Source organism: Hirundo rustica, chromosome 1 (genome assembly GCF_015227805.2).
Source record: "Hirundo rustica isolate bHirRus1 chromosome 1, bHirRus1.pri.v3, whole genome shotgun sequence".
Lineage (NCBI taxonomy): Eukaryota > Metazoa > Chordata > Aves > Passeriformes > Hirundinidae > Hirundo > Hirundo rustica.
This window is the reverse complement of record NC_053450.1, coordinates 13,540,737-13,559,460: the sequence shown is the minus strand read 5'-3', so window position 1 is coordinate 13,559,460 and position 18,724 is coordinate 13,540,737. Positions and strand designations below refer to the sequence as shown.

Genomic DNA, 18,724 nt, shown 5'->3' with positions numbered 1-18,724 from the left:
CAGTGTGATACTTTAGGACTAAAGCAGAAATGCATTTAATGCAAACTCAACTCATAAGGTACCCTATTGTGCGCTTACGGTTGCATGGTTTCCTCAAGTCCTTATTCTTTGCGTATCATCCTTCAACTTCATCATCTAGGGTGTGTAGTCATCCAATTCAACATCTTGTCCTCAATACACAGATCTGAAACTGCTTAGAAATATCTTCAGATAAAATTCAGAAAGAGAACTTACAAACCCTGAGACCCATAGGAGACCCAAGACGAAGAAGGCCAAGAGTCAGCAAGAGAATGTGGAAGACATGACTGAAATTACAACCCAGGCCCTGCAAAAGCTGTGTATACAAATTTGTTTTCATCCTTATCTCACAGATAATCACAAATGCTACAGTTAAGTGCTTTTTCTTGTGCATGTTATGCAGCCCCTCACAGTTCCGCAGCACTATTTCTGTGCTTACTCCATGACGACCGAGTTTTGAAACATCCTGCAAATGTGAATATCAATGAAATCCCAGTTTGACAATGCATTGAGACATCTTCTCGTTTACAGTAGAATTGTACTTTGGCTTAAATTCTGAGTGAATGCGCAATAATTTTTTTTTTTTAATCCGTGCCTTATTAATATTCAGGAAAAAGCATCTTTCATGTACAAATCCTTTTTTCTAATTCACTTTCTTTAAAAAGCAAGCAAATAATTTTGCATGTTTAATGTAAACTCTCAAAAATGCAGATCTTTACAATACCACAAAAAGCAACTTCATAATCAAGTCCTTTCCAAAATTAAGTCACATTTAGAAATTTGCCTTTCTGTTAAATGATACTAAAACAGTAAATGGATTAAATTCCTACTGATTCAGTATTCAACTCTCAGCTGAAAAACTAACTTCAAAAAACTAATGTTAGTCCTAGTATTTGTAGTTAAAATAAAAACTTTTACTCTACATGTGTAATGAATGTGGCTAAACAGCTGCTACAGCCATTGCTGGAGAAAAAAAGCAATTTAATAAGGAGTAAAATGATAATTATCCAACATCCTGATTCATTTTAAGATATGGCATCTTCAAGCAACAGAACACCCATACTTCCTTTAATTGATAACTGAAAACATTTCCTTGGGCTAACTAAATATCTAGTTGACTGAATTTTCATTAAAAAAAAAAAAGTTATATGATCCCCTGGGGAGAATGTTCTTCAATTATAAACAGCCATGTTTCATTTTATATTCTCCTCTCATACCTTCTTGAGAAGCCCACACTAAGCCCATGACATAAATCTCTTCAGAAGCAGGCAGTATTTACTATCGTTCATACTTTTTCCAGATCAAGAATAAATAAGAAGCCATTCTCCACATCTGGACAGCATCACATTACCAGCACTACTAAAGCTCCAATCTACCCTTAACAATTTCCCCCTATAAAGGGCATCAGCCACATTTCACACTTCACAGTAAACATATTTGTTCTGCATGTTCTAAAAAGCTGGTAGAGGAAAGGCTCTCAGGAGATGACCTCCCATTATGCCATTGGCACAGGAAAGAGAAAGTAGGGCCAGAAGGAGATTTATAGCAAATTATGGTAATTGTTTTTGTTCTTGTCCCATTCCTCAAGGGGTTTTTTTGCTGGGTGTAGAAGGAAGGTAGCAAAGGCAGAGGAATTAAGCTGAATGATCTCTCTCTTCCTCATTTTACCTGTGTGCTGCTCTGTCAGTTCTTCCTACTGCTGCCTCCCTTCTTTAAATTCCTGTTTAGTTGTGCAGCTCTCTCAGCGACAGCATCTGGTGTCAGCTTTATCAGAGCAGATCCTGCTGATCTATTAATCCATATGCTGTCAACACTGAAATTTATCCTTCACTCTCTGACCACATCATGCATTTTCTGCCTGCCACCTGCTCCTCTTATACTCCTACTTCCCAGTGATTTCCTTCTGCACTCCAAATGTTGCCGTGGGGGCCATCATCTTTATATACCTCTGACAGCTCCACCCTCTTATGCTCAGCACCTCTGCCTATCTCTGACTTTCCCACATGGAGATGCCCTTCTGACCTAGGCAAAATGTGCCTAGAAGAGACCTTCCAACTTCAACAGAATCATTTTGTCCTGGCCTGCTTGTCCCCCAGTTAGAAACTCATTGGTCTGAATGAAGAGAGCACCTACAGCTGTCTAATGCCAGGGCTTTTTTTAGCATTAGCCATCAATCCTGATGATCAATATCATTTAATAATAGCCAGGCAGAATGGTAACTGCCAACTGCTCTGGCTGCTTCTGAGTATGTCCATGGGTGGAGCAACTCCATGCCCAAGGTACAACTCTTCTTTCCCCAGTTCTCATTCACCTGTTTCTCTTCAAGCTGCAGACTTGCTTCAGCTGCAATCTACTGATTTGTCAGTCACTGAAGCTGAGAGCCCCTGGACTGGTGCTGCAGACACCTGTGTAGCAGCTAACTCTACTATAGAAGGAAAGGACAGCTGACACCTAGGTGGCATTTGTGCACTGTGGGGAGAACTGGAAGCAGAAAAAGGCAATATGGACCAGTTCAGAAGAGGGACAAGAAATGGAAAGGTGAAGAAAGCAAAGCAGGAAGAAAATTTATCATGTTATGTATCGTAACAAAATAGCTGATTTGTTCTATAAACCCTTGAACAATAGACTTTGGGAGCAAAGCCAAGCGATAAATTAGTCCTATCCTTTGTCTTGATCTATGCCTGAGATGAACTGTATCACCATGGCTCAGTTTATAATATAGGGCAGAGACATGTTAGAAAATGCACCTGGCCCACAATTATCCTGTGTTCAGTTTTGGGCCCCTTACTACCAGAAAGACATTGATGGGTTAGAGCTTGTCCAGAGGAGAACAACAGAGCTGGTGAGGGGGCTGGAGCACAAGTTTTATGTGGAGCAGCTGTGTGAGCTGGGGGTGTTCAGCCTGGAGAAAGAAGGCTCAGGGGTGACCTCACCCCTGTATAAAACCACCTGAATGGAGGCTGTAGCCAGGTAGGGTGAGTCTCTCCTTCCAAGCCGCAAGTGATGGAGCAAGAAGAAACAATCTCAAATTGCACCAGGGGAGGTCTAGACTGGATGTTTGGAAAAGTTTCTACTGAGAAAGGGTTCTCAAGCATTGGAACAAGCTTTTCAGGGCAGTGGTGAAGTGACCATCCCTAGAGGTGTTCAAAGATGTGCAAATGTGGCACCTAGGGACATGGTTTAGTGGTGGACAGGGCAGTACTGGGTAAAAGTGTAGGACTTGACAGCCTTAAAATTTTTTTCCAACCTAAATAATCCTATGATTCTATAATTATTCCCCTCTGATGGCCAACCTGAAGGGCCCACTGGAGCGTCCTGGGATGCTCTGCTATTTGGGCTTCCTTTATATATAAACTGAAGTTTTTGGTTCTACTGAAAGAAGGAAATGAGAGCCTTCCACCACTGTGGAGGTGAGAAGTACCTAGACCCAAGTGCTGGAAAGCAGCACCAGATCTCACAGTACAGATGCAGTATGGATACCACCAATATTATTAGTGGGCAGAGAAGTTCATATCAATGGATCACATAGCAGTAAAATAAGCAAAACAGTAATTAACAGACAACTCCTGTTTATTTCAAGCTGCTTGTGGAGTTTTCAAATGTGCTTTTCGGCATGGGCTTGATTTAAAAAACTCAGCGGAAATAAATCCAGTAATATTTGCAAATCATATACTCAAACCATACACCCATTTAAAACCTAACAGCAGTCTTTGTCCTTCCCACACACTTTGATATTCAGATGCTTTAATCTCTGCTGTGAAGCCTCCTAGGACGTGCCCTTTCAGATTTATTTTCAATACCATGAACAGTTATTTACTGACCATTTCCAGGCCACCATTGAATCCCCTTAGGAAATGTTTCATTTAGCCAACAGCAGCTCTCCACAGAGCAGAACAGCCAAGAGGTCAGTGCCTACCTTCCTTTCTTCCACAATAGAGAGCAACAGACATTTCTGGTGTGTGGTTCATCTCATTCCATCTGGAGGTACCTCGGTTTCTTTTCTGAGATTCAGGTGGTTTTAGAGTCTTTTGCCTTCTGCAAAGCCCTGAGCCAGACGCAAGAAAGAGACGGAGTCTTCAGGTTCTGATTTTTCAAGGTTGCATGCTTTGTTTATTGTTTCTTATCTTACAATTTTCTCAGCGCCCAAATAAGGTCTGTGCAGCTGCTCGGGCATCTGGTGACTCCTCCCCACTGGGCTGTGGCGTTTTCTTTTATACTAATTGTTACATGTTCTTCATTTATCATTTGCCAATACCTATCACTTATACTAAACAGATCATCCCTACTTTGACCCAATCTCCTTAAACTATTTTGTGCCACCGTCACTGCAGAAAATGGAGTGAGGGAAGAAGAAAGAAGAAGCAGGAGACAACGCCCCAAATCTTCCATCTTGCTCCCATTCACTTCCATATTAAAAACCCAAACCTACTGTTTTTTCACCCTGTGATAAGCTAAACTACTATCTTTCACACTCTTGTCGCCTGCAATCCATCCTGCAGTGCAGGAAGCCTTTCCCATGGACTGGGATCAAAGCCAATGTCCCTGTGGGATCTGGGCCAGGGTCCCAGAGCCCCCTGTCCAGGTCTCTGACCTCCCAGGGCAGACAAGGGAATGTCCTGGACTCCAACAGAGGTAGACATTTAAAGCAGGCATGATGTAGGTCACATCGTTAGGTCTACAGTTTAGGAGAGAAGAACCCCAACTTATTCTTTATCAAATCCAAGCTCAAATGTTCCTCTCTGTGCCTTAACCAAGATGGCCCTAGGGGTAAGAGCTTCAGAAACCATTTACTAGAAAATACAGGACATGTCTCTGTCTGGGCTTTTCAAGTGTAATGCATCACTAACCACATAACACAAAACTGTAATAAAATCCAATCTCTTCATCAAGTTTTTGTCAGAAATGTAGTGGCATTGTTGCAACCATTACAGTCACCTTTGCTTGTCGCAGAAAAAAGAACTTATTTTTACAAGGTCCTGGAATTACCAAATACCCTCCAGTCATCCATTTTGTGTCAACCAACTGCACAGATGTTGATTAAGGAAAAAAAAAGTGACAAACTTATGTCTCTGGAACACAAGAGCAGATCCTTTAAAACACTTATAATGTACTTCATTTGACAGAGGCACTGCTGCCACTCAGACCTGCTTGTTCAGCCACTCTGGCCCACAGCAGCTCATACCCAGGACTCCACAGAGTATTCAGAACATCTGCTACTGGCACAGGGGAGCATGGGACTGCCTGCCCTCACCCTCCCTGCTCTAATAGGATCTGTCACAGTCAGATCATGCAGAATACCCCTTCTCCAAAGGCTTTTCTCAGTGTGGGAAAGGTAGCTCTTAGTTATGGACATTGCCATTAATTTATATGCAGAGGGTAACTATTTTTGTTATTAATCTTCTGCACCTGTGCCCAGCATGTTGGATGGGTGAATTTTAAATGAATTACATTTTGCATACTCACTCCTTTTGTGATTTTATTATGCAAATAATGCTCATCTTTTCACCTCTGAAATCATCCACATGCCACAATTTCAAAGTCAGACTAATTTATAAATTCGCTGAGAAAGGCAGATCTTTTTTAAGAACTCAATACAATAAGAACTGATTTCTGTTACTTTCTAGTCTGGAGGATAAATGGGAGAGCCCATTGTTTTCACGTGGTTTTTCTCTTTCAGAAAATGGAAGTTTAATTGTAATTTTTATCTATGGTTATATTCTATTCTCTCCAGATTTTTGCAGGTCATCTTAAATCCTGCCTGTTCAACTGGCTGTGGGTATTTTATGATTTTCTGAGACACAGACTGCAATTTTGAAAGCAAAAACCACAATCATTTCTTGAGGTGGTTGGGGATGGATGAATTCCCAAGGTAAGGGGGGCCAGATGGGGGAGCAGGAGAGGAGGACAGTGCAGAGGACAAGAAGAGAGAGAGAGCTGGCAGCTTTCTGAACATTTGGATTGCTCTCCAGAGGTTGCCCTGGAAATCAGTGGAGTTTGCAGCAGGATGTACTGAAAAGATATTGAGCGCATAATCCTCAGCTCCTTCACTCCTACAAATGCTGATCCACAGCTGGGTCACATCAGCTGCTGCAGAGCAGGAGCAGAAGTAACAGATGTCACCAGCACAGAAATATGTTGGCTTTGTTAAGCCTCGGCTTTTGCAGAGGCAGACACAGACTGGTCCCACACATCGTGCTCATTTTTGACTCCCTGTGAGGTTTGAGTGGAGAGGGACTCTCTTCACCACTCATTTTATCTATGGGTTTAAACAGCAGAACCAGGTTTCTCAACATCTGGGACCATATTGCCTAACTGCAGGCATTTATTAAAGGTTTTTGATGTATGCATACTGCTTATTTATCACTCAGAGCAAGGGCTGGTCATTCTTGGCTAGAAAATTATGAATATTACTCAATACTTTCTTGACCTTAGTCTCAAGAATAAAGTTAGTCAGCTGTCTTGTCTGACTGAATACAGTCCTGCTCTAGTGGAGTTGGTCCAGTTCCAACTCTAGAAACTCTTGGAGGATGCTTTTCTATTTTATTGGTTTCATGTACTTTATACATTTGAGCCTCTCTTTTCAGCCTAACTAGGAGAGTCGGTCGTCAAAATTTCTGGTTAGAAGTACTTTCTTCATTACTGCCTTCAGTTAATACTTGAGCTTATTTTCTCTAACGAGTGCCCTGTCGCCTCTGTATTATGGAAGACTTCTTTGGTGCATCCAAACCAACCAGTAACTACCAACCCCAAAGACACCCATTCTAATGATGAATCCAACAGATCAGATAAATACAGAAATAATTCAAAGGAATCATCAGCGATCTTAGCTTGCACAAAAAATGAAAGAAGAAACAATAATAAAAAAATGTATTTGATCTGTTCATATTTAGCATCAATTACAGAGATAATGTAAAGTCAACAGATTTCAAATTTTAATTACCTTTAAATTTGCATAGTGGTTTACTAAATGTCTTTTTGTTTAAGTCTGTTTAATATAGTATTTAATTAAAACTCATTTTAGGTCAAAGTAATTTAATTAAAAAATCTTATTGCCTGTAGATCCTTCATAAACAGCATTGAGCACACCCTGTGTTCAGAAGCTCATGTGATCATCAACGAAGTTGCTTCCTCACTCAGGAACAAGCTGATTACTTATACACCTCAATTACTGGAAATGGCGGAACAGGGAAATGCTTTGCCATTGGTAAATTTCAATGCAAAATACATTGTCCCACGGGACAGCTCTTCTCTACAGAGTGGCTGCTGTGGTGTAAGTGGGATACCACATGAAAGCCCAGCATACATTTCCTTCTCTGAGAAGGAGTGAAGGTGTATAGTACTTTGAATCACACTCCAAAGGATTTTACTATAAAACATGGAAAAAATCCCAAACACATACATTCCTCTTCTCCAGGGTGCACCTAACATGAAGCTGGTAGCATTAGAATGTCTTAAGATACCTGTACGAGGCCCAAAGGATGTAAAACTTGATGAACAACAATCCAGTCATCAGTTTAACAGTTTAAACAGTGTTCTGCCAAAAACTTGGGCAATCTTGTGCAGATTAAAAACGTATTTAAGTCTTGGCAGTATTTCCCTCTTAGCCTTACAACATTTTTCATTTCCAAATGAAAATTTGTCAAAGCTTATGGCTATCTTGAGAAACAGGGTCTATCAACTGTGTTGCAGCACTTCACATATTCTCCTGGTCCTGCTTTCCCTCCGTTCAAAATACTGCCTTGGAGACTATTTTCTGTTTCCTTGCTTTGATGATAATGGATTCATATTTGCAAGAGCAGACTCAGAAATGTCTGAAGACTCTCAAGGTCCCTCTGAGTGGAACCTATCTTTACCCATAATTTCTTATTTCTTACCAAGCTATTGATTCTAACTCTGAGAGAGATACCTACCTCTACTACCCAGTCAAAGAAATCTCAATCAGACAATCAGATTTTCTACCAAGAGGTGCCCACTTCTGGGCAGAGTTTGTTCATAACATGTGCAAGGCCACAGCTTACTGTCTTCTTGAAAAATCTTGGAAGAAATCTAGGAAGATTTCCCTTTAGCATGATGTCTACAAAGAAACTTGGCAGATTTGTTGGGATGATGGTTTACTTTAAGAGCAAACGACAGTCTTATTTTTCTCCCATATCTATTTCTTGCATTTACCTGCTGATTTCTGACATAGTTAGCATTCAGTCTTTTGCCGTCTTTGCAGTACATACCCATAAAGCACTGAGTGTGGCAGGGAGGGCCCATAAGGAGGGCTTCTGAAATGTTGTCATAATATAAATAAGAACAAAGACATAACAACAGCATGTGGAAAGGACTGATTTTATCCTCTGGTTTCATCAGTGAGAAAAAGAGGATTCTAATATCCAGACAAAATAGCCGCTGCATATCGCACACAGGCTACACGTACCAGTTAATGTGCAAAGGATTTCACAGGATATCTGATTACCTTCACAGGGAATCAGCTGCATATCTGCAAAGGAGGTTCACACTTCATGATGACACCATAGAAGAGTCCAAGCTGAAACGCAGTTAGGTACCTTCACGTCTGATATGTCACATTCTTGGCTCCTTCACTGCAGCTCTCTCCACTGGGGGTGGGGACACAGGTATCCCAAAAGGTCACTCAGCTCCACATTTGGATTCATGCTCTTCAGTTCAAGATTGTTTAGAAGCACAGGTCAAGGATATTTTTAAGAATGGCATGCACCATCACACAAACCATTTCTCTTCTCCATTTACCCTATTCTAAAACTACCTAAAATATATTAAAGAAGCAAAAATATGCACTTGATAAGCCAGACTAGGAAATTTTGAAGAAGCATGGGTTGCTGCTTGATTTTCTGAGGTACAAAGCCCCCAGAAGCTCTTTGCAGTGCTCGACTCTCTCAAAACAAACCTTAAAGTATTTAATACTGATCTTTTGACACCTGTGGGTACCTTGAGGAAACCAGGCTACCCCAGGGAATGCATGTACAAAAGCAGTCACTACTTTTTGTAAGCTATGTGGCCATGTGCAGCTGCTTATTTAAGGCAAGATTTGAATTGTGAATGAGATGCAGAGATAGAAAACCCTGCAACACTGTGGCAAATTATGTAAATAAGACACATAAGGAAGCACCCTCAAACAGTGATCTTGTATTCTCTCTAACTTTCCATGGGTGTGGATTATAACTAAACAAACACTGTTTATCTTGTGTTGTTATCTGGAGAGAGAACCCAGCGGGAACTCTGCCTCTCTGAACCATGTCCTAGATCTTTTTAGCTTAAAATCTCCACCACCCACATCCCTGGACATTCCTACTTTCACCTGCAAAAATTAACCCTTATTTCTGCTTTATCTTTCCAGATCCCAAGGCAATTGGTTACTAGGCAACCACCCCCTATTTTCCCTGGGCTTGTTTTAATTGAAGCCTGTGCAAAATAACAACACAAAAGAGGAAAGGCATTTTCTAACAGTGAATAGCCATTACTAAAGTCATGGGGGAGAGTTTTGGTATAAGAGGGGTGGGTATGGGAAAGCAGTCCCCTCCCTAAACTGTCCTTCTACCACCACCAAACAACTGCTAAATATACAAAGGAAGAACTTTTGCCTATTTGCCTTCCGGAAAAAAAAAAAAAAAAAAAAGAGGGCCACATGAACGTGAGGTCTGTGATGTCTGGTGACCTGCCCCAGGGTTATCCCATCACTCCTGCCCACTTGCCCATTTATCATTCACACCACCTGACAGAGCCCTCTGTGGATGGAGGGAACCACTGAACTCCCCACCCTTCCTCTGTTTCACCTCGGACAGAACCTGCAGCTGATCTACTCTGTCTGTTTCCAGAACAACAGGATACTGTGGACCCTCGGGAAGAAAACTGAATTGACAGTGCTGCTGGTGTTACAGGGGTAAGTAACTCCACCACTAGAGTCTGGATCAGTTTGACAGCAAGTATTTTAGCAGAGATTTTCAAAGAAGGCCATTCCAGCACGCACCATTCCCACACAAATACACTCCACATATAGCAGGATGGTCTGGAAAGAGAGCTGGAATTTTTGCAGCTATTCCTGCAAGCTCAAATACAAAAGGTGTCACCTTTCAAAAAGTACAGGTCCTTCTGCTTTTGGCAGTACTGTCTCTCAGAGGAAGGTGGGAACACGCACCAGAAACCCTACAGTTCCACACTCCAAATGGAGCACGAACAAGCCTGTGTGCATGCAGGAGGTGAGAACACACTTGAATGATGCAAAGCTTGCTAGCGATGAATGTTTCAGTACACAAACTCCCTAATGTTTTAGTAGCCATTAGTGTTTATAGTGACTATTTTCTGCCTAGATCAACTCATTAAATCAGTTCTCTACACTGCTGCATAAGTTCCAAAAGAGGAGTTAGAAACTTGCAAGAAGATGGGATGGACAAGCTGCAGCAGCATCCACCAGATGACATTAAACTGTTAAAGAAACATCTCAAAAATGGAACCAACCTACTAAATATTCCCATTATTGTGTTGGATGGGAATCTTGCTGCCACCATAGACATGTCTAAGGCAACAGGGGCACAGCACTTGAAAGCAGATGCTGACTAGACCTGCTCCAAGCTTGGCTTCACAGATGAATTTATGTAACATTCACAGCAAAAGAAACAAAAAAGAAATCTATTCATTTCCCATTTAATGCATGGAGAATGAATGATGCAATTGACTTTTAGGAAAAGTGTTTAACCAGAGAAACGACTGACCTAAGTATTGGGCAAAGGAGTAGTGGTACCAAACACTTCCATAAACTGAGAGCTGTGGAGCAAGCTCTCCTCTTCTAAAAAGGGCTCTGCCTGGCTTGTCCATAAACTCTTCATTCTCTGGAAGCCAAATTCTTGTCCAAGCAAATTCAGCCAAGCTGCAGAGATAGATCTCACAGGCTTGCTTCAGCCCACAAAACTGAAAGCATTTAAATAAATGACTTCATAAATTTAGAACCTGATTACTTTATATTTACTGGAGGAATAATATTGCCTCAAATGTGAACTGCCCTCTGGAAGCCTATCCGAATCAGTGGATTAAAAGCAGTTTCTGGACTCCCAACTCCAGATGTAAAATTCAAGCCTGGTGGGAAAATCCCAAGGCTGTACTATGCCATGGCTGTGCAGTTTCAGCACCAAGTTCTCCATCTTGCCTCATTTGCTCCTCTCTTCCAAGAGAGATTTTCCTAAGTTATAAGAATGAAATACTTCACTTAAGATCTTCAAAAACTCAGAATTGGTTTGTGATATCTGAAATAGCACTACTTTTACGCTTCCTTTATACCTCATCCTGACTCGTGACACATATCTTCATGATATCCCCTGCCAGACAGCTAAAACTTGGTCCAGAAGCTCCCAATGACTAATTGGTAAGACTATATCTTGAAGAGAATGACTTCTTCTAATTAAATTATGTGTTTGACATCTTTATATACGTTTTCTGAGATGATAAATACATTTTCACCAGGTTTCCGCTTATGCCATATGGTGGCTCACGAAAAACAGAACAAATTAGGTGTAATGAGACTCATAAAATAAAATAACTAACAAACTAACTAAATAAACATAATAAACATAATAAACATAGCAAACATAGCCAACATAATAACAATAATAACAATGAAAATAATAATAAAGGAAGACCTGCTATTAAATTTTAGAATTTGCAAGATGATGTTCAGGTGGTGAAGATACTGTGCACCTTCCTCCTCTGGTATTTCTCGTAGATGGCCAGAAATGCCTCTGCCCTTGTCAAAGGAACCAGTGGACTTGTGAAGAGAAAACAGTCCCAGGAACATTTCAAATAGGAATAAATGGCAGAACAGAAACATCTTTCATAAAGGCAGATTCAAATCAAACATCCTTAAAGTGGAGAAAAACGTGGGAGATGCTGGCTGATGGACATGGTAATCCTGACTTAGAATCAGGTAACAGCTTCAGATGGGCAGGAAGTCAAAGGCACCGGGCCAGAAGTCCAGATGTTGTAGTAGGGTGAAAGAGCTACAGGCAGCAAATGGGAATAAGGTTCAGATGGGATAGCTGCTGCCTGTCCTCTCTTCCCTTGAAAGGGAAGGAGGGTCATAATATGGCTTGATGCAACAGAAGAAAACCCAAACAACCCTAAGTACTGTGGATCAGTATTAAAGAATCACAAAGGTATCATCAGGCTCAGGGCAGCACAGAAAGCAGCAGCAGCTGCTGCCTGAAGAGGTTCTTTGGGGTTGGTTCACACTCCAAATATGCAGCCACCTCACTGCCAGACTAAGTGTATTTGGGGGGCCAGGAAGAGGGAGAATCTCTAAAAAAGGACATCATCCTCTGCCTTAGCGCCCTTTTCACAGTTCAGTCTGGCAGTGTGACTGAGTGTCCTCTGGAAACAAAAGGCCAGACACTGGAGACTTCTGAACTGCAGCAGTCCCTTAAAATGTGACACAATCCCTACAATCATCTTGTGACACATGCAAACAACTAGACAGTGCTGTACATCTTCCATCAGGGTTATCTGAGTATTTGCTCAGTAAGTAGCATGAAAGATGTCTTTGTGTGACCCCAATCAGAATATGGACACAAACAGCTCAGGTTTTGTCACTTGAGCTATGCCAGAGAAGAACATCACTGCAGTGAAAATCTGTCTAGAGCGCTAGAGAAAAGCCCAGCTGGTGTTATTGTGGAACACATCCACTGCTTAGTTATTGCTGGAGCTATGGCTCGGGAAGATGATGTGGTTTAACTACAGTTGCTGACAGAACCAGCCCTCCTCTGCCCCTCTTTGCATGTGTGAGTATGTGCTGCTACTCTGACCCGGCTGCAGGACAAACTCAACAACAGCAACTCACCTGCTTTGGAATGGCTAGATTAAGAGCAGGATGCTTATATTTTATTTTTGTTTTAATGGTGAGATTACTCAAGAAAATGGGCCAAAATGGATCTGCAGATCAAAGGAAAGGACTCTGCTGCCACTTATTTCAAGGTAAGCTATTTGAACATAACCCTACCATCATCATCATGATAGTAAAATCTGGGATGAGCACTTAGCCTTTCTCCATGTCTTTACATTTCCACTTCCCTCTGGTTTTAACGGATTTGTCAGTAACAACAACTACTGCATCTCTAACCTCTGGCCATTTCCTAAAGCCTACTGCCTCCACCTAAACCCATCACCCTGCAAGACTCCTCTGTAGGATTCCTGGTTTAGACATTAATGTCTAAAATAATGTCTTCAATAGAAGCAGCAGATGCACAAGGCAGAAATAAAGACATACAGAGCAGGAAAGAGGGAGGACAGCACTGATTAAGTTTTGCTGTGTTACAGCTTGTTCTTCCAGAAAGGCTTGCTGTCAGCTGTTCCCTAGCACTGTGCATGTGTCTCTTCTGGCTGGAAAACACTGTGTTGTGTGTCAGAGGCAGCACAATTTCTCCTGTCTATGGCTCACTAATTGCAGACCCACTTCAGGGTCATTCAGGCTCTCTGCTCAACAAGATGCTGCATTTCGCCTTAATAAAAAACCTTCCTAGGCCAGATCCTACAATGAGAGACATGATACACTAATTAGGTTGTATCAGCTGTATTTTTTCTTACATCCCATATAAAAGAATGGTGCACTTCTCTAAAAGCTCTAAGGATACAGACCAAAGCATAGCTAACAAGTGGGGGAAAAGAAAGAGCCTCCACCTCTTCTGGCCATATGTCCTTAATAGTCGTTTCACAAGAAAAGCACTGTTAGGCTGGGAAATAGGAAATAAAACATATTGATTCAGTCTGGTCATAAATGGGCAGAAAATAAGGCATAGCTATATCAGACATTACCAAAATAGGAGGAAAAAAAAGACAATTTTTGTACTTATTTACACCCTGTTCAAAAAATCCAGAGGGAACCTATGTTGTTCTTTCTTTAAATTCGCCAAGCTGAAGAGATCTTCATAACATTTCACTGCCTTGACTATATTTACCCTATTTTATGTTACTACAAAGAGGACTTTGAGCTGATAAAATATCCTTCTGAAGAGCACATTAGTCTCCTTTTGGAATGATGAGTTGCCATTAAAACTGACAGGTATTTTCTGTAATTTCCCATGGGAAAATATCCCCTGACTCCTCTAAAAGCTTTTCAAACCCCACTGCTGCTGCCATTCACAAGGCACAAGCAAAATACCCCACTCCTGCCGTCCATTTCCAAGCACTCTTCAAAAACAGATGACAAATTCCCCAACAAACTGCTACTAAATACAATTTGCCTGCCCTCCTTGATTTTGCTTATAAAGAAGAGTGTTTTGTTCACATTACTCTTCCTGCCAAAACTATATTATCACAAGTTAAAGGGGGAAATTACTTTGTGGGACCCTTTAATTAAAAGAGGGTCACATTTCATTGCCTTTTTTCTCTGTGACAGACATTGATATCCCTCCTCTCCCCTTTCTCCGTCTTCCAAAAACCAGTACAGAACAGGTTGGCATGACTGTCTTCTACTGAACCTACATCGCCACTGAAATTCGCTCCTTTTATACACTGTCAGATTGCAGCATTGCACAATGCAATAAAAACCTGGTTTATTCATTGAGGGCTTATCTGGCACTGGCTGTCACACTGCTCTTTTTAGTACTGTGCAATAACTAGAAATTACATTTTCTCACCACTGTGTTTATTTAGTATTAAAAATAATTGCAAAGAGCACAATATCACAGCCTCCTTATGTTTTTAACAATTATTTTCTTGTCCCATTAATTGCATCTAAATTGTTCAAATTCTAATGTGTTGTTAAGAGTAAAAATTAATTAAGAGTATATTTGTCTACACTGTTAACTTTTCTCTGAACTAGGAAACTACTTACTCATGCCTGCCATGGGTCTAAGTGAGCTGCTCTGTTCATTTTCCCTCAGAAGAGAGATAATGTTGTGTGAGCGTGTATTTTTTGAATGATTAGATTCCTTACCTCTGCTTCACTTCTATCTTCACTTCTGTCTAGTTGACTGTAATATCAGTCAGAAGCCTGTACCAGACATACAGTGCCATTTGTGATCAGATATCTTTCTGGGATTTGCTGCCTGGCAAAGATTTTAAGACTTTCTGCAGTAATTTCATTTTTCCTTTGAAAGAAAATTTTCCCTTCTAAATTCCTTTTGGGGCTGAGACACATCTATGAAGAATCTTGCTTTCCTTGCTTAGAAACCCCTGGATCAGCAGAAGTGTCTGCAACAGTAGGTGTTAAGGGTTTCTCTGACAGCATGAGGCCTTTGGATGGCACACTCCTAAGCTCATTTCAAAAGAAACTACGGGGGGTTTATTTTCACTTCTATACATCACAAGTTTATCACAATTGGAAAAAAAAGACTTAGCAAAAAAACCCCATAAGCACCTCCTTGTCAAGAAACCGTTATCTAAATAGCCTCTGAGACGTATCACAAGCACAAAACTACATTCTTTCCCCCGGCAATGCCTTTCAAAGCCAAAAGGTAAAAAAGGTATGATAAAATAGAGGGTTCAGATAAAGATGACCCAAGGTCTATATACTGTAATTCAGCACACATGAACTCCAATTCAAAATATGGAAACACTGAGGAAAATTAAGATAAATCACCCTAAAGAATGAAGTCACTGTGTAGGAGGTTGTTTCCCTCAAACCGACAAGGGAATGCTTTCATTCAAGCACAGAGTACTCGTAACTCTCAACATTGTAATTCTGCTTAGAGAATTTTATGAGCTCTATCACAGATGCATTGACTAAAAGGATTACCAGATTTGGCTTGTCTTTCCCCTATGTATTTGGGTATATATGGTCCTGCTCAGAGACAACTGATTTGAAAGTTGAGCTCAGATTTAACATGGCAATTTGCTCTGTTGCTATAAATCTCTCACCCAAAAATAACTGGTGAGGAAAGGAGGGAAGTCCAAAGCACAGTCAATGCTATAGAAATATCTATTTGGGTTGGACTCGATGATCTTGAAGGTCTCTTCCAACCTAAAAATTCTGTGATTCTGTGATCTCCTGAACTCCACTTTGAACTGAAGTTTAGAAATATTTGAAGCCCTTGAAGCTTTAGTTTTCACAGCGTCTTTCTCAGGTACTTCTGTGAACATGACAGGCTACAGTCAGAGCGCTGTGCTGTCTTGGTCCTCTTGGTAGGAAAGAATTGCCATTACAGGACAACAGAAGCTAAGGCTGTTTAAGATACAATGTTATAAAAGGCATTTTAAGAATCTGAGTTATAAAAGCTGTGGTTCTAGTCTAAAGAATGAGTGCATTAAAGAAAGCGTCACTAGATGTTTCCATGTTTATTACGTGCTAGTAACTCTGGGCTGAACGTGTGCAATTTTTGAGTACAAAGACATTTTTCTTCTAAAAGCCGATCTTAAAAATTCAAGCTGGGATCTGAGAGGTGGGGTGGGCTTTTCATTTTCATACCTCATTACCAGGAAACATCAATTAATATATACTTGCTTATGCAGCTGTAAGTAATCCTTTTTATTCTGGCTTTAATCTTGAAACTGGTTAGAAATCAAGAGTCAAAAAATGCAAACCAGACTGCAGAGTTTACGCAACAACCCAGTGCCCATACTCCATAACTCGGCATACGTGAGCACAAATCGAAAACATCTGACTAAAGCCACAAATGTTGCAAAATTAATAACCCAGATAAATGGTGAAGACACCACTGTTTAGAGTCAAACCCTCCCTAGACAACTGCATGGGTTGTTAGTGTCCTCTGAACTCCTGCCAGCATCTTTTCAGGAACAAGTGCATGGGGCACAATGTATTATCCCAAAGTCACAAAAAGCCAGGTAGGAAGGCTATTACCTCCCTGTATTATCATGTAGTATCTCTGTCATCTCTTCCCTGGTGGCAAACATACAGTGTTCTGAATTTATATTGAAACTATGGCTTAAGCACTAGGAGAGCAGAAGTTTATCAAAAAGGCTTTGAGAAACAACTTGTGTTCTACTCACACATGCTGTAAACCACCAGCACAGCTTAGATGAACCCAGCTTGGAGCTCCTGCCTCTCCCTGGGATCAAGGCAGGAAACAATTTAAGTCAGTAGCCATTCTCTAATGAAATGAGATTTTTAGAAGACTATCCTATTACAATTAGTTCATAATAATTAGCAATGAACAACAACAATAAAAATAGCATTCATTCACTTAAAATTATTTTTAATGTTATAATGACTAGTACATAATTATCCCAGAGAAGGGCTATTTAAAAGAGGGGAAAAAAGAAGATAACTTCAAAAGAAGATAATTCATTTGCTGTTTATTTGCTTCAGGGTTCTAATTACCCTGGAAACCAGCAACCCTCCTGATAGGATTACTGACACGAACACAACTGCAGCTGCAAGAAATGCTGAGCACATCAGTTTTTTAGCTCCATTAAAACAGTCCTCTATAAATACCAGATGCATCTATCTATCTATTTCTCTCCCTTCTCAGCACTTACTAGTGGAGCAGTCGCAGAGCATATCACAAAAATGAAATGTGTAGCTGTGGCAGAACTGGCGCAGTAGAGCAAGTAATTTGTATCAGGCTGTATAAGAGTTTAAGTTTTATTATTAAGTATATGTCACAGATATACTAGCACCAGTTCATCTTCTTTCCCCTTATATTTCAGATTTATACACTTATTAATAAAATCCAGACGGTTGTTTCAACACCCTCATTTAGCAAAATAAGCCAGTCAAATCTGGTCAGAGTTGCCTGGACTCCACGTGGCAACACAGAGTACCCTGGCAACTTTAATTGTCGCTGTCGAGAGGAGATTTATGATGCTATCCATCCTGGTCCTAGCTAATAAATCACATCTTCCTCTAATCTTCAGTGTATAGCTTGGATGAAAAAGGCTGGTAGGTCTCATCAGGGCTTCTGCAAGCAGCGCAGTGGTAAGAAGGAACCCCCCGGACTTGGCACTGCTTTTGCCCGTACAGACTCTCAGAGAATTGGTTTTGCTGATGGGGTTTTGAAAACCATCAAAAGGAGGATTTTTCCTCAGGAATGGAGATTGGAGGAACCTTGAGCTGCCATTCTGTTCTGGTTCCAGCCTTTGGTTCAGTGCCTAGTCTATGCCTCACCCTCCACAGAGCAACCCTCAGGTGACACTTCCTACCATTGCCCTGGATAGTAGGTAAGCTCTGCAGGACAGCTACTGCCTCCTACCATATGCAGCCATTCTCACCAGGGGGTGGCAAGTATAACAGCAATACAAAATAATAGCTAAAAGAGCTGGAAAATACCTTCAAATGTCAAGTTTTTGTATTCTGTCTCTTCCCCTTGCTTTTCTATCAGTTTGGAATTTCTTAGGTCCAACATGGACATCATCAAGGGGAAAAAAAGTGGAAATGTACTCTAAAATAACACATTTATTAAAACACACAAGAGACAGGGAACTGCCAAACCAGCAGTTTCCTTAAGAGTTCATTCTGTAATGTTCTTTGGGCAGCAACATCAGAAATTAATTTTTTTTACATCATGCTTTTAATAAATGTATTATTGTAAGATATGCAAGGATGACAGAAAGCTACAGTTACAATACACTATTGTGTCCTGAAGATGAGGCACACGAAGCACAACAGTGGGAGAAAAAAAAAAGGGCATTTCAATGTTTAATATCTTCATAAGAGATCTGGATGATGGGATAAGCTGTGCCCCAATGAAGTTTGCTGATGATACCAAACTGAGTGGGAGGTAAACACTTTGAAAGGGAGAGC

The 18,724-nt window shown here is 40.7% G+C and overlaps 1 protein-coding gene across 3 annotated transcripts in view; it reads right to left on the bottom strand.

Annotated features, from left to right (window-relative positions):
• The window catches only part of SAMD12 (sterile alpha motif domain containing 12), a 169,383-nt gene that overhangs the window by 27,641 nt on the left and 123,018 nt on the right, over window positions 1-18,724 (bottom strand). For 2 of the 3 annotated variants that reach the window (XM_040066961.2, XM_040066977.2), the window contains exon 5: window positions 3,935-4,063. The exons of the other annotated variant lie outside the window; for it this stretch is intronic. In XM_040066961.2, coding sequence (XP_039922895.1) covers window positions 3,935-4,063 — 129 coding nt within the window. The remainder of the gene's footprint in view (window positions 1-3,934; window positions 4,064-18,724) is intronic. 3 annotated transcript variants of the gene reach the window in all.